A 15,939-nucleotide genomic window follows, 5' to 3' on the forward strand; every position below is an offset into this window, starting at 1 on the left:
CATGTAATACTTGTATTTCATGTGTAGTTAAATGCCTAGTTGGTAATGCTCATTCGTAATAACTTGTGACCCATTTAAGACTTTAAGTGTTGAATAAATGAGACTTGAAAGCTGCCCTTTGGAGCTTTCTTTTAAACAAAGTAAAGTTGTGTTCAGTTCAGTGTACCAATCACCGCCTTGAAGTCAAAAGTACAAAAATATACGTTACTTTGCTCAAATTGTATTTGCAGATTCGATTTTCTTTCTCCGTGGGTCAAGCACTGGTTACCTCCATGTTTGCTAGCTTGCACCATCTTCCCTGTGTAGTTTGCACGCTGATCAAAGGAAAACATATCCATGGAGGTGAAGATCTACAACTCGAGGGAACCTGTTCATCTTTAATGAATCTTCTGTGTGTTTATTTGTCTCATAGGAACACACAAAGAAAGATGTAGAACCTGATACTTCTCACTCTAAGGAGCCAAACCAGACCAGCTGTTACTCTCAGGATTCACATTCAGGATTTATCATTGAGGTCAACACACGCCAATCTTTCTGTCTGAAAAACACGTTCCACGAGGTAACGGTAATCTTGTGAATAACTTTAGGTATAATATGTAGAACAGTAACTCAACCCTAACCCAATGAGCGGTTCAAACTAAGAGAATGACCTGTTGATTACCCAATAATCCATGTAGTCTTGTTTTAATGTAATTTATAAACACAGTGAATTTAACTTCAACATTATAACATTAATAACTTCTCTTTTCTGTTTCTCACCCTCCCTATGTACCTCCTGCAGGACCAACAGCTGGGAGGTTGGGAGTTAAAACTGCAGATTAACAAGTCAACACCCTTCACGTACATATTTGAGGACTCTTTCAAACTCAACGCTGGAGGAGATGTCACTGTGAGTTTCACATGTTGTCCTTTATTTTTTATTTCATCATTGAATTCTATAAAAGAAAAATACAAAAATGTTAGCGATAAGCGGGTCTTCAACGATCCACGCAGGTTTAGCTTTTGTCCACACAACGATGTTTGCCGTAGGTGTCTCTAGGACTCGGCCGTTGGCAAACGTGAGAAATCTCGGGCTGATCAGACACCGTCTATAGGAGTTACAGCAGTAACATAAACATTGTGTTTGATGGCAAGTGTTCGGTCGCCCTGGCAACGGCATATGATGACACCCCATGATAGGCAATATACTAGAACACTCTCATTAAGACATAACACAAATCAAAGTAGTGCAAGTCACATATTGCTGCAGACCATGTATAGCTTTAATTATTTATTACGATGCAATACTATACGTAACGATACGATACGGTAATACTTTCATGGTCAGATCAAGTCTGAAATGCTCCTTGCATCACAGCAGCTCCATGTGGAACATCAACAGACAAATATCAAGACACAGTACATGAACAACAAACAACGAACATTTAACATAACAGCAGGATCAGTGAGAGAAGAGCTGCTCAAAGAGCCTTCAGCATCTGACCTGGAGTCAGCTCTGTGTTCACTGAGAGGACTGACTGGAGCACAAAGGATGCTTCAGTCTGACTTAATGATCTCCATTAGATGGTAGCAGTTCATATTCTCTGCTCAGAGCATGCTTTGGGTCCCAGAGGATGCTGTTGGACAGCCTCTCAGGTTATTATGGTCTGCTGAGTCAGAAAGTCTCTGACAGGGTGGACCAACAATCGTTGAGCAGATTTTTAACAGATGGAGCAGTTTTGATTTGAAAGCTGTTGACAAACATTTGTACCAGGTAGTATTGCAGTACTGCAGAATGGACATGATCACAGATGTAAAGAACAACAGAAGAATTTCTCTGCTCGCCCAAAAAGACCTAAGAAAATAAATGATTTGTTTTGTCCTTTTGCACAGATATTCAATGTGATCCTTTCATGACAGCAGATGGTCAATCATTCGGATTAATGACTTAATGATTGTTCTTGTCTGTGACCTTTTTATTTTACAGATAACACGTAAACATCTCGGTAATAATCCTGCTGACCTGGTGTGGGAGGATCTGCAGTTCTGGAATCCTGGAGACAAACTGGAGTTTTCCCTCTGCAGCGACACTAAAGAGGACCAACACATCGTAGTTAAAAATCTACTATCCAAAGATACAAACTGACCTCTTTTGCTCCGCTCTGATATTGTTTTCCTTCAGTTGATCATACCCTGCTTTCATCAAAGGTTGCAAATAAACTCCTTCACACTGTCAACCCTGGAGAAGAAATGTCAGGAGTTTATTTGCAACTTTTGATGCACTTGTCACTCATGATAAAAATGTGTGAAGTGTCTGAGCAGATTTATTAGCAACAGGAAAGAGTAATGGGAGAAAGTTAGCTTATCCGTCTTTATTTTTATATATTTGACTGAAAAACAACTGTTAATTGAAGCAAAAAATCATTCAACTTTCCGTAAATAAAATAAACTTTTGAAATTGTGTTTTATTTAGAAAAGTCCAGATGCTGAAGTACAGTTTTGATGATATTTGCTTTGGGAAATATCAATTTCTTTTTTTTTTTTTACAAGTCTTTTTATTTCATTATAGTGTACAGTACAGTAATCGATGCCATTTCATTTATATTGTAATATCACAGTACACTCACTACACTCCTCCCTCCCTCCCTCCCTCCACCCACACATACCCGCACAGGCAAAACCAAAAAATGCTTATCAATATAACTTAAACAACAGAGCCATGAAAATAAACATAAAAAGGAAAAGGAAAAAATAGAACCAAAAAATAAATAAATAAAAAATAAAATAAAAACCAAACAAGTAAAACAAACAAATAATTATACAATACAAATAATTATACAATACAGTGACAATGTAGACAATGACAACACCATAACAAGTATTTCCGGCCGTCAGGACAAATAGCCACAGAATGCATTCCATCACTGGTCATATCTCAGATATGTTTTCCAAGTAAGAAAACAATGGCAACCACAGAGCTTGAAAAATATGTCAACAATTATATTTTTCCAATGTCATTTTCTCCAGAGGTAAAAAATGTGTTATCTGATTAATGAAAAGTTTAAATGTTGGGGGACGTTCAGAATAAAAGTATACATTTCTTGGCAAAATATGTTATTGTGATTAGTATTCTGTAATGTTTTGGGTTCAGTTTAAAGTTTGGCATGTCATTTAACAGGAAAAAACATGGATTTAGGCTAATTTCGTCTAAAACGGCTTTTGTGAGAGCATGAATCGAATCCCAGAAATGTTTCAAGACATCACAATCCCAAAACAGATGCATAAATGTTCCTTCTTTTATTTTACATCTCGGACATTTTGGAGAGTTTTCTTTGGAAATATCAATTTCTAAATATTTTTTTCTATAGGCATATACAGTGAGATACACTTTACAACATTTGATAAAATATATAATGTTTTTGGAGTAATATTTGAATATTATATGATGTTGCAAAATCAGTTGCCCAGGAAAAATTGATTGTTGATAAATTGTCATTTATATATGTACTTGTTTTCTGTTTAAATAAACACACAAAATAAGTCTGTATTGTTTGTTGCCTAAATAGCACATGTCTGCATTCCTGCTAGCCTGATAAAGTTAGGATGCCAACATGCTTAGTGGCAGTGCTAATATGCTAGCAGGTATTAACATGTTCGTCACTCACAACAACTCCAAATATATATCAGTTTAGACTCAATTTACACTTAAGTTACTCTATAAAACCATAAAGATTAAGTTGCTCCTAAAGTCACCTCAAAGCCTCTTCTACATATTTTCTGTGGGTTGTGTCTGAGAAGCTGAAAGTATCTGGAGTCTAAAATAAAACTCAGATCAACATACCCTCAGCTCGCCTTTAAAAATAAATGCATGCGTCAGTCAGTACCTCAGTGGTTTTTAACGTTGTCTTGAGTGTGAGAAAGTCTAACAGCTGCTGCTCGTACCATCATGTGACACAGAGAAGTTACACACCTCACACTCAACCTGAGCAGAAGAAGAGATACAAAGCTGAAGAAAGTGATAATGTCCTCGGCTCGTGGTGTTCATTATCTTGATAACCAAACTCTAATCTTTTTACATGAGTTATTTCTGTGTGACCCTGAGTTTCCCACAATGCAGCAGTCCCACCAGCAGCAGCAGCAGAGCCACCATCACTACGGTGAACACAGTCCTTAAGACGAGGAGGACGTAAAGGGAGTGATCCGAGCAGGGACACGTCTCTCTGTGAACAGCTGCAAACACAACACAACGTGAATATATATAATAAAAAACTCACATATATTCTCCAAATGTTAGCTTTCATGCAATATCTCACCTCTGACAGTCAGCCAGCTCAATGGTGATTCTCCACCATCAGGGATGCTGCACTTGTAGAGTCCTTCGTCAGATGTAGAAACCCTTTGGATGGTGATGTTTCCTGTGGAGCTGCTCCTGATGAGGCGGCCATCTTTATAGAAGTCAGCTGACAGGATGGAGGAAGTGGTCGTCTTGTTTCTGCAGCTCAGAGTCACAGATTCTCCCTCCATCACAGGAAGCACAGGACTCTCCAGGATCACAGAGCCAGCTGAACAACATCAGGATCAAACGTTTAGTCTTATCTGTTATTTATTGCATTCATTGCAATTCCTGCATATTTATGACACACTTGGTCAGAATCAATATGTTTTACAAGTACTGTATATAGATGTAAGATTGAAAACTATCTGCAGTATATCTGAATTAAAGGAAAAGAGCATTGCAGTTTAAAATAAAAATCTTAATTACTATAAACATACCAGTGACCGTGATGTCGACAGAGTTGCTCTTTGCTCCTTTCTCATCCTCACACCAGTAAACCCCACTGTCCGGTGCATACGCTGATTTAATGGTGCAGTTCAGTGTTGATGAATCAATAGTATAGCAATCCTTAATTAACTCATTGTTGTTCCTAAACCCTCTCAGAGGAGAGCCAGGACCCTCGCAGAGAAAAGAGAAGGGTTTGTATTCAAAGAGCTGCAGTCTCTCTGCAATCATTTGCAAAGCTGCGCCTGAGGACAGAAACAGAGACAATAGAGCATTTGATATATAAAAAATGACTTGCAAAACTATGCTTTGAATCGGGAGAATAAAAAAATCACAATCTGGAACGTTTGATTTAATTTCAAGTTGACATTGTCAGCCTACTATTCAGGCTATTTGAAACTTCATTAACTTTATATTACTCTACAGAGACATACACAGATGCAATTAAATGGCTATTATCAGCCTAACTTGAATCTGGTTGGGAGTTAAACACTGAAACTGTGGAAAGCATTATGTGGAAAAATGTAAAAAGTTACTTTTGTATAGTTGCTACCCACCATAGTTTCCCGTAGAGCTCTTCTGAATATGTGCACCCAGCAGAATGACGACACACATCACTGGATATAAAAGTAAAGAAAACTGTAAATCAGCCTCATATGTGTTAATATAAAAGAATAAATGAAAGTTGAAAGAAAGCTGAGACTCACGCAGTCGGCTGCAGAGCGCTGTGACCTCCATGATGTCTTCCTGCTGTCTGAGCGTCTCACTGTGAGACACAGAAATATAATGTGAGTGAGAACTTCCTCTTCCTGTGCAGAGTGTTTCTGAGGCTGGGGTCAGACTCTCTGTGGTTTCAGCTCAGAGCTCTAGATGAAACCGTTACCAGTTAACACGAGGCTGAGAACATCATGAAATAAAAACCATAGTTGAGCGTTATGGGCAGTGGAACATATGTGCTGTCTTTGTGCATGAAGAGGTATGGTCATGTTGAAACAGGCCTAAAACTATAGCCTTAATAACGTGATCAACTCCAATACATCATGAGGAAACAAACTCAAAACAAGAAGATTCATTCAAGTGGGTACCATCCTTAACCCAAACACACAAACTGAACCTCCTGCTGGTGGTTTTCTGCGTTACAGGCAGAAGGGCCATGCACACTGCGGAAGATATAAACACATGGCCGGCCCAGTATATCGTATCGTATCATAGGAAGTTTAGGTGAATGCTCATCCATCCATGGGGGGCGCCGCAAATAGGGGGGGCAGAAACAAATCTAATTCAAAATGATTAACTTTTACTATTTTTTTACAATTGTTTTTCTAATACTATTAACAATAAATGTTAGATAACAACAACAGAACTAGGCCTACAGTAGATTACATACAGAGCCCATACACTGTGGCGCCCCCCTGAGACAGGTGGTAGGGGACCTGCACACTTTTCATATGGGTTTTGAGACCCCAAAGATTTAGTGTCTTAATTTTGCCCTGAATGTGCACCAGATTGAAGCATTTCACTTTAGAATGTTTAAACATTTCTTCCCGGGGTCATGCCCCCGGTCCCCCCTAGAGGAGATGAGGTCCACCCCAATTAAGTGACGGCGCGAGCTAAAATATTGCCAAGGGTGGCAAATAGGTTAGGGCCGGCACTTTTTAACACATTAGAGTAGCTGCACAGCCTCAGGTCAGAGTTTATTATCTGATGGAGATGGTCAGGTTTAATCCGTGTTAAATTCTACGAATGATCTGTAGAAACACTGGAGAAGAAACAGCTCCATGAACACCGTCGAGCGAGGCTGCTAGTCCTTAAGAGATATACAAAATCCTGCCATCTTTATCTTTTATCTGTTTTTACTTCAATGTATCTAACTTCCAGTACCTCTTCCAATCACACACACCCACACACACACACACGCACACACACACACACACACACACACACACACACACACACACACACACACACACACACACACACACACACACACACACACACACACACACACACACACACACACACACACACACACACACACACACACACACACAGTAGAAGAAAGTCTGACAGATGTTATAAAAACTGAGTAGTCCCGCCCCCTGCAGGCAAAGATCAGACATGTCCTCTGCGTTAATAGAGAATTGCCCCTGAACAGTTGCCACAATAAAACCACATAAAAGGTCCTTTGAAACTGTTTTTATTAGCATGTATTAATTTATAACCTGTAACCAAGACACTGAATCCAAAGTTCAGATGTTCATAAACCGAGACGCTCAAAGTGAAACTCAGATAAAAATTCAGTGGATAAAATTACACTAAACTTGTTTTGTTGTGAAACTTTAGTAAGAAATGTCTCTTGCTTTTTCAGAAACATTTGCACAATGAACAAATATAATGCAAAACATGAAATAACTACTTAGAAGTTCAGTGGAAGAATTTAAAGAGCCTTTACTATATCTGCATTATAAACTTCCAGAACCTGTTAATGATCTACAGACTCTGTCCTCGCAGGCAGGTGAAGAGACAGAGACTCGCAACATTCAACAGGTAAGCGGTCTTCGTCTAACATTTAATCTAAAACAGATTATAAATGTTTAGAAAAAAGTGAGTCTGAATTGGAGCTGTCTTCTCTTATAACCACCACTTTTTATTAGAACAGATAATAAAAGCTTTGTTAATGTTTCAACTGTAAGTCAGTTAAGTTTAGCTTTATTTGCTAGTAGCAGAATAATTAGTAAAACAAATGTACAGTTTCTAACTCAGGTCTTATTATTTCTGTTTTCAGTTCACTTTCAGTTCTCCATGATGCTTCTCCACACAGACGGAAAGCCCCTTAAAACTCATTTGAGAACTCTCAGTGTTTTGGTTTTCCATCTTCTCCTAACACACTACTGTAGAGGTAACTAACACACAATACAATATCGTGATTGTTTTATTTGCAAACTTGTAGGACTGTAAACCCTTTTGAGATTACATACTGTTATTCAAAAGCTAGGTTCAATATCAGCAAAGTGTTTCAGACAAAAATGCTGCTAAGCTGTAGCCATGAAGCTAGGGTAAGCTTATGCTAGACGAAGTTGTTCACACAAATGTAACTTTTTGCAACATTTGTTTGAAACAAATTCACGGATATTATTTGAGTCTCTTTTTGATAATGTTGACTCTTCCCTAGGAAAAATGGCAAGAATAAGCACACTTCTGTAGTGGCCAAATGGTGGTACTACAACTTCTGTTTCAGTCACTTAATTTCCATTGACTTGCATTGGGAAAGAGAGATCTGTAATTATTTGGGGCGAGGGAAATCAACTTCCTTGTACAAACAGTTGAACATCCCTTATGGGTCCTAAAAACTGTAAAATAAAGCTGAATCCAGAATTACTTTAAACCTAGGGTGGGGTTAGGGTATAAGGAAAATGCTCATGGATGGGCGGGATGGATGAAGATTGGGGTTATGTTGTACTGGAAAGTCAGGCCATTTTGACTTCATGTGCAACTGAGAAAAGGTTATCTTTATACATTCTTGGTGTGTCTTCGTTTTTCCGGTTGCTTTGTAAGCTGTTCTTGCAATGCTGAATGTGCTGTGGTAGACCAGCCAATGGGAATTCTCTCTATGAAATGCCCTTCAATTGGGCAAAGTCTACGATCATGACTAGGCTGTTTAATGGCTGAAAATGGAGCCAAGAAGTGCAGAAGTCAAAACTATGGGGTGACTAGATCTTATATTGTTGTTGTTTGTCTCCACTTTTTACTATCCATTGTTCCAATATTGCTCTGTTTATTCCAAAAACATAATGTATACATGTTATTATTCCCAGGCCAGTCTCAGCTGATTGGCTCATCTCAGCTAATCGTAGCAAACCTTGGTGATGACATCATGTTGCCGTGTTATCTGGAGCCGGTGGTAAATGCTGCCGATTTGACGTTGGAGTGGACGAGGCCCGACAAGGAGCCCAGATTCGTCCATGTGATGCGTTCTGGTCAAGAACTAAAGGGGATGAAAAACACAATCTTCGAGGGAAGAACATCAATGTTCACCGATGAGCTGAAGAACGGGAACATTTCACTGAAACTCTCCAACGTACAACTCTCCGATCAGGGGAAATACAGATGTTTTATTCCAGAACTGGGCTGTCAAGCTTTTGTTAAACTAGTTTTTGGTAAGTGCCTATTGTATGTATGTGTTTGCGGTTTCCCTACTTTCACCCCCAGGAAAGGATTATCATTTTGTCTTTGTGTTTCGAGAGACTCTGACATTATGAAAATATGTACACTATATTTTCTAGAGTTCGTAGACAAACGTATCGTATTCCAGTTGTATGGAAAACCAAAAGTTACATATTACTCAGATTTTTAGGACGCAGGGTAATTACTTGGAAAAAAGGTGCAGTGGGACCCGGTGAGTTTTCAGTGTGCAACAGATAAAGTGTAGACTTTCTGCTGTCCTGTAATTAATGGGGAGCTTGTTCCACCATTTTGGAGCCAGGATAGTAAACTGGCATGTTTTAGTAGAGGGGTTACTCGGTCCAACTCACAGTGACGAGCCCATTGGACTTTTACGTGAGGATTTGGATATCAATTAGGCTGTAAATTGCTGAAGAATTGTAACAATAACATCTGTTTCTGGGCCATCTCCTCACCTGCTATCAGATATCAAATACTTCCTCTTCTTCCTTTTGCCCAGCTTCAGCTGCTGCTCTCCCACCAGTCGTAACGTTATCAGGGCTGGACGGTCAGAGCGGAGGAGTGGTGCTGCAGTGTGAGTCTGCAGGCTGGTATCCGGAGCCTGAGGTGTTGTGGCTGGACGCTGAGGGAAAGCTCCTCTCTGCTGGACCTCCAGAGACAGTCAGAGGTCCTGATGACCTCTATACTGTCAGCAGCAGAGTGACTGTGGAGAAGAGACCCAGCAGCAGCTTCACCTGCAGAGTCCAGCACCACAACACCATGCATACCACACAGACGCAAATCAATTTTCCAGGTAGACATCAACAAGAGAAAACTTTCACCTGCAATGATTCTGTCTCACATGAAGTCTAGTTTTATATAAATGGTCTTTTCTCTTTTTTTCTTTTTTTTCAGATGATTTCTCCATGGTCCCATGCAGTTGTTCTGCTTCTATTGCTGTTAGCGTGTTGTTTGGATTTATGTTTGTTCTCACTGTCATCCTTTTTGTCTGGAAATGGAGAAAAAAGATAATTGGTGGGCAAAAAATACATATTAGATTTTTTATATACGGCTTCAAGCTTGTGATATTATAACATACATGTTAAAGATATGTCTATTTTATTTCTCAAAGAGATAAAGAGAAACCATACAGATGAAGCTGATAAAGAAACAAATAAGAACCTTTCTAAAGCTGAAGATCAGTGTGTCACTGAAGAAGAAAGAGGGCCGCTGATGAAAGCTGAAACTGTGCAAACTGTTAAAGTAAGTGGATAAGCAGAAACTCTCTAAAGAAACACTCAACTGAAAATGAGTTTGTCTCTGAAGAAGAAAGAGGAAAAGATTAGCCAGAGACGAAATAATGCAAAAGGAGGTTTTAAAGGAAACAGTGAAGAGCAAACATCTAACATCTAATGACACTACCTTTAGGAAAGGTAAAGAACATCTGAACATCAAGATACAGGATCTGCCAGAAATGCAATGACAGCAAGTTTTTGTTTGGTATCTTCATTAAAAGTCACTTCTTATAATGTGTCTCTCTTCCTCTTTTGCAAATCTGAGCAGCAGCTCTTTGAGGAGCAGAAGAGGGTGGAAGCTGAGAAGAAAGTCCAGACCCTGAAAGAGGAGCTGGAGACCAAGAAGAGAGAGGTTTATTTTCATTTAAATGTTTAAGAAATATGTGTCCCTCCTCATTGTTAGGTTCTTAATCTTCCTGCTGTTCTTTCAGGTTGAATCTAAACAGTCTGAGCTTCAGGATCTCCATGCAGAGAAACAGAGGAACGGGAAGAAGCTGCAGAGCCTGAAGGGAGATCTGGAGAACAAGAAGAGAGAGGTTCATGTCTTCATCTTTTCCTTATGTATTTATTGTGAAACAGAAAAAACATTAAAACGTTCAAAACAAACTTTGGTAACACTTTATATTAAGGTACACAAATTAGCCATCAACTAGTTGTTAATTAACATGCATATTAGCAGTATATTGGCTCTTTATTAGTCATTATAAAACACTTATTAATGCCTTATTCTACATGACCATATTCTACAAGTAACAGGCCATTAGTTGAGAGTTTTTCCTCAATAACCCTCTCATTAGTGCTGATTTATTGCAAGTAAGGAAGTTGTTGTACATGAGATTTGGTCTTAATATGCGCTGCTCAATATGGGCCAAATGAGGCATTAGTACCACAAGAATAGTAAATAAATACCTAATTAGAGTCAAACTACTAGCTTATTGGTTATGAACAAGACTTCACTTTAAAATAGGGAACATGTTCTTGAAATTTTACAAAAATATAAATGTGCAAATATGAAACATACAGGTCAATATCACCTTGCTATTGGTAGCTGAACTGTCAATACCCCAAAACATATTCTTAGATATAAAAACCTAATTTTGAGTTATTTAGACACAATCAACACTTATAGTTTCATGTCTTGTTACATAAGAATAGATCATATCATATTTGTTAAGTGTTATTATGGGAGAATTACTATTCTTGTGGTACTACTGCCTCATTAGACCCATATTGAGCGGAGCATATTAAGACCAAATCTCATGTACAACAACTTCCTTACTTGCAACAAATAAGCACTAATTAGAGGGTTATTGAGGAAAAACTCTCAACTAAGGGCTTATTACTTGTAGAATACGGTCATGTAGAATAAGGCATTAATAAGTGTTTTATAATGACTAATAAAGAGCCAATATACTGCTAATATGCTTGTTAATTAACAACTAGTTGATGGTTAATGTGTGTACCTTAATATAAAGTGTTACCCAAACGTTTATTGAAAATAGAAACTGTTATTGAAAACATGACCCCGACTGGACACCAACACACTGATGGTATAAGATCAGCTCCCTTGCTCTGTAAGATCATGGTCAGACAATCAGCACGTTTACTTTATTGCATTCACTTCATCTCACATGTATCATAGCGAGCCATCTAACTCTATATTTATGTTTGTATATTTATCACTGCTTTAATGTTAAATCGTTGTACTCATGTGTCTCTTTGTGTGCTCCCCCTGTTCCCAGCAAGAGGAAATAAGAAAGAAACTTTCATCTTCGCTGGTAAGTGACTTCAGTAATTTAAAAAAAGATATATGGATTTAATATCTTCTATCTATATGTAAAATAAACAAGGGATACTAATATACAAGATAACAGCAACAGCCAAATCAAGTGCAATATGTTCATTTAAAAATCTGTTAGATTATTCAGAGATAATTAGACTTCAGAAAAAGAGCATCACAGAATCTGAATATGTACATTCATTCATGAGAATGTCTGTTATATGAAGAACTGAGGTTTCTCACTTTTCATTCTGCAAAGAATAATTGTGTTGCAAGACTGCTCATTGTACAGTATGATGAGTCAAATGTTTTGATGTAATCCAGGATCCTCAATCTAAAAAGAAGAAGAAGAAGGAGAACGCTAAGCAGGAAGTGGAGACACTGGAGAAGGAGCTGGAGACCCAACAGGAGACAACAGACACCAACATCAGAAAGGTTTCTGTTTGATATTCTACTAGGAGAGTTTCAGCTGGCTTCTTGTTTGTTTTCAGTTTAACTTTCTGTCTGGGTTAAAGTCAACAAGTCAAGTAAAGTAATATCAAATATATATTTAATTATTCATCAATATTAAAAACTTGTCACCTTTCCTGTCTTTCCTCTCAGTTTGAAGTGAAGGAAGCTGAAGTCCAGCGGCTGCAGGGGGAGATTCTGAAGATGGAGACCAGCCTGCAGACCTTGATGGAGGATCTGCAGACCCTGATGGAGTCAAACAACATGGAGGATCTGGAGACCAACAACATGGAGGTTCATCTAGCTACATGAACACTGATGCATAAACTGTATTAAGATTTCTAGTGCAACACAACATGTAATACTTGTATTTCATGTGTAGTTAAATGCCTAGTTGGTAATGCTCATTCGTAATAACTTGTGACCCATTTAAGACTTTAAGTGTTGAATAAATGAGACTTGAAAGCTGCCCTTTGGAGCTTTCTTTTAAACAAAGTAAAGTTGTGTTCAGTTCAGTGTACCAATCACCGCCTTGAAGTCAAAAGTACAAAAATATACGTTACTTTGCTCAAATTGTATTTGCAAATTCGATTTTCTTTCTCCGTGGGTCAAGCATTGGTTACCTCCATGTTTGCTAGCTTGCACCATCTTCCCTGTGTAGTTTGCACGCTGATCAAAGGAAAACATATCCATGGAGGTGAAGATCTACAACTCGAGGGAACCTGTTCATCTTTAATGAATCTTCTGTGTGTTTATTTGTCTCATAGGAACACACAAAGAAAGATGTAGAACCTGATACTTCTCACTCTAAGGAGCCAAACCAGACCAGCTGTTACTCTCAGGATTCACATTCAGGATTTATCATTGAGGTCAACACACGCCAATCTTTCTGTCTGAAAAACACGTTCCACGAGGTAACGGTAATCTTGTGAATAACTTTAGGTATATGTAGAACAGTAACTCAACCCTAACCCAATGAGCGGTTCAAACTAAGAGAATGACCTGTTGATTACCCAATAATCCATGTAGTCTTGTTTTAATGTAATTTATAAACACAGTGGATTTAACTTCAACATTATAACATTAATAACTTCTCTTTTCTGTTTCTCACCCTCCCTATGTACCTCCTGCAGGACCAACAGCTGGGAGGTTGGGAGTTAAAACTGCAGATTAACAAGTCAACACCCTTCACGTACACATTTGAGGACTCTTTCAAACTCAACGCTGGAGGAGATGTCACTGTGAGTTTCACATGTTGTCCTTTATTTTTTATTTCATCATTGAATTCTATAAAAAAAAAATACAAAAATGTTAGCGATAAGCGGGTCTTCAACGATCCACGCAGGTTTAGCTTTTGTCCGCACGACGATGTTTGCCATAGGTGTCTCTAGGACTCGGCCGTTGGCAAACGTGAGAAATCTCGGGCTGATCAGACACCGTCTATAGGAGTTACAGCAGTAACATAAACATTATGTTTGATGGCAAGTGTTCGGTCGCCCTGGCAACGGCATATGATGACACCCCATGATAGGCAATATACTAGAACACTCTCATTAAGACATAACACAAATCAAAGTAGTGCAAGTCACATATTGCTGCAGACCATGTATAGCTTTAATTATTTATTACGATGCAATACTATACGTAACGATACGATACGGTAATACTTTCATGGTCAGATCAAGTCTGAAATGCTCCTTGCATCACAGCAGCTCCATGTGGAACATCAACAGACAAATATCAAGACACAATACATGAACAACAAACAACGAACATTGAACATAACAGCTGGATCAGTGAGAGAAGAGCTGCTCAAAGAGCCTTCAGCATCTGATCTGGAGTCAGCTCTGTGTTCACTGAGAGGACTGACTGGAGCACAAAGGATGCTTCAGTCTGACTTAATGATCTCCATTAGATGGTAGCAGTTCATATTCTCTGCTCAGAGCATGCTTTGGGTCCCAGAGGATGCTGTTGGACAGCCTCTCAGGTTATTATGGTCTGCTGAGTCAGAAAGTCTCTGACAGGGTGGACCAACAATCGTTGAGCAGATTTTTAACAGATGGAGCAGTTTTGATTTTAAAGCTGCTGACAAACATTTGTACCAGGTAGTATTGCAGTACTGCAGAATGGACATGATCACAGATGTAAAGAACAACAGAAGAATTTCTCTGCTCGCCCAAAAAGACCTAAGAAAATAAATGATTTGTTTTGTCCTTTTGCACAGATATTCAATGTGATCCTTTCATGACAGCAGATGGTCAATCATTCAAAGTAATGATTTAATGAATGTTCCTGTCTGTGACCTTTGTATTTTACAGATCACACATAAACGTCTCAGTAATAATCCTGCTGACCTGGTGTGGGAGGATCTGCAGTTCTGGAATCCTGGAGACAAACTGGAGTTTTCCCTCTGCAGCGACACTGGAGAGGACCAACACATCGTAGTTAAAAGTCTATTATCCAAAGATACAAACTGACCTCTTTGGCTCCGCTCTGATATTGTTTTCCTTCAATTGATCATACCCTGCTTTCATCAAAGGTTGCAAATAAACTCCTTCACACTGTCAACCCTGGAGAAGAAATGTCAGGAGTTTATTTGCAACTTTTGATGCACTTGTCTCTCATGATAAAAATGTGTGAAGTGTCTGAGCAGATTTATTAGCAACAGGAAAGAGTAATGGGAGAAAGTTAGCTTATCCGTCTTTATTTTTATATATTTGACTGAAAAACAACTGTTAATTGAAGCAAAAAATCATTCAGCTTTCCGTAAATAAAAGAAACTTTTGAAATTGTGTTTTATTTAGAAAAGTCCAGATGTTGATGTACAGTTTTGATGATATTTGCTTTGGGAAACATCAATTTCTAAATATTTTTTCTATAGGCATATACAGTGAGATACACTTTACAACATTTGATCAAATATATAATATTTTTGGAGTAATATTTGAATATTATATGATGTTACAAAATCAGTTGCGCAGGAAAAATAGATTGTTGATTTATTGTCATTTATATATGTACTTGTTTTCTGTTTAAATAAACACACAAAATAAGTCTGTATTGTTTGTTGCCTAAATAGCACATGTCTGCATTCCTGCTAGCCTGATAAAGTTAGGATACCAACATGCTTAGTGGCAGTGCTAATATGCTAGCAGGTATTATCATGTTCGTCACTCACAACAACTCCAAATATATATCACTTTAGACTCAATTTACACTTAAGTTACTCTATAAAACCATAAAGATGAAGTTGCTCCTAAAGTCACCTCAAAGCCTCTTCTACATATTCACATACATTTAAATAAAAAACCTTTTATGTGGGTTGTGTCTGAGAAGCTGAAAGTATCTCTGGAGTCTAAAATAAAACTCAGAACAACATACCCTCAGCTCACCTTTAAAAATAAATGCATGCGTCAGTCAGTATCTCTGTGGTTTTTAACGTTGTCTTGAGTGTGAGAAAGTCTAACAGCTGCTGCACGTACCATCATGTGACA

At 38.3% G+C, this 15,939-nt stretch overlaps 2 protein-coding genes across 3 annotated transcripts in view; one reads left to right on the plus strand and one right to left on the minus strand.

Annotated features, from left to right (window-relative positions):
- Nucleotides 1-15,939, plus strand: part of LOC117469799 (trichohyalin-like) — a 126,285-nt gene that overhangs the window by 75,705 nt on the left and 34,641 nt on the right. The gene's annotated exons all lie outside the window — the stretch shown is intronic.
- The window catches only part of LOC117469801 (low affinity immunoglobulin gamma Fc region receptor II-like), an 83,366-nt gene that overhangs the window by 63,298 nt on the left and 4,129 nt on the right, over nucleotides 1-15,939 (minus strand). Inside the window, exons 5-6 of one of the 2 annotated variants that reach the window (XM_034114238.1) lie at nucleotides 4,293-4,541; nucleotides 3,480-4,209 (exon numbers count right to left, since the gene is read on the minus strand). The exons of the other annotated variant lie outside the window; for it this stretch is intronic. Of the exons in view, the coding sequence (XP_033970129.1) occupies nucleotides 4,061-4,209; nucleotides 4,293-4,541 (398 nt within the window). The 3' untranslated portion in view covers nucleotides 3,480-4,060. Of the gene's footprint in view, nucleotides 1-3,479; nucleotides 4,210-4,292; nucleotides 4,542-15,939 lie in introns of those variants that run through there. 2 annotated transcript variants of the gene reach the window in all.

The sequence above is a fragment of the Trematomus bernacchii genome, unplaced genomic scaffold (assembly GCF_902827165.1).
Source record: "Trematomus bernacchii unplaced genomic scaffold, fTreBer1.1, whole genome shotgun sequence".
In the NCBI taxonomy this organism is placed as follows: domain Eukaryota; kingdom Metazoa; phylum Chordata; class Actinopteri; order Perciformes; family Nototheniidae; genus Trematomus; species Trematomus bernacchii.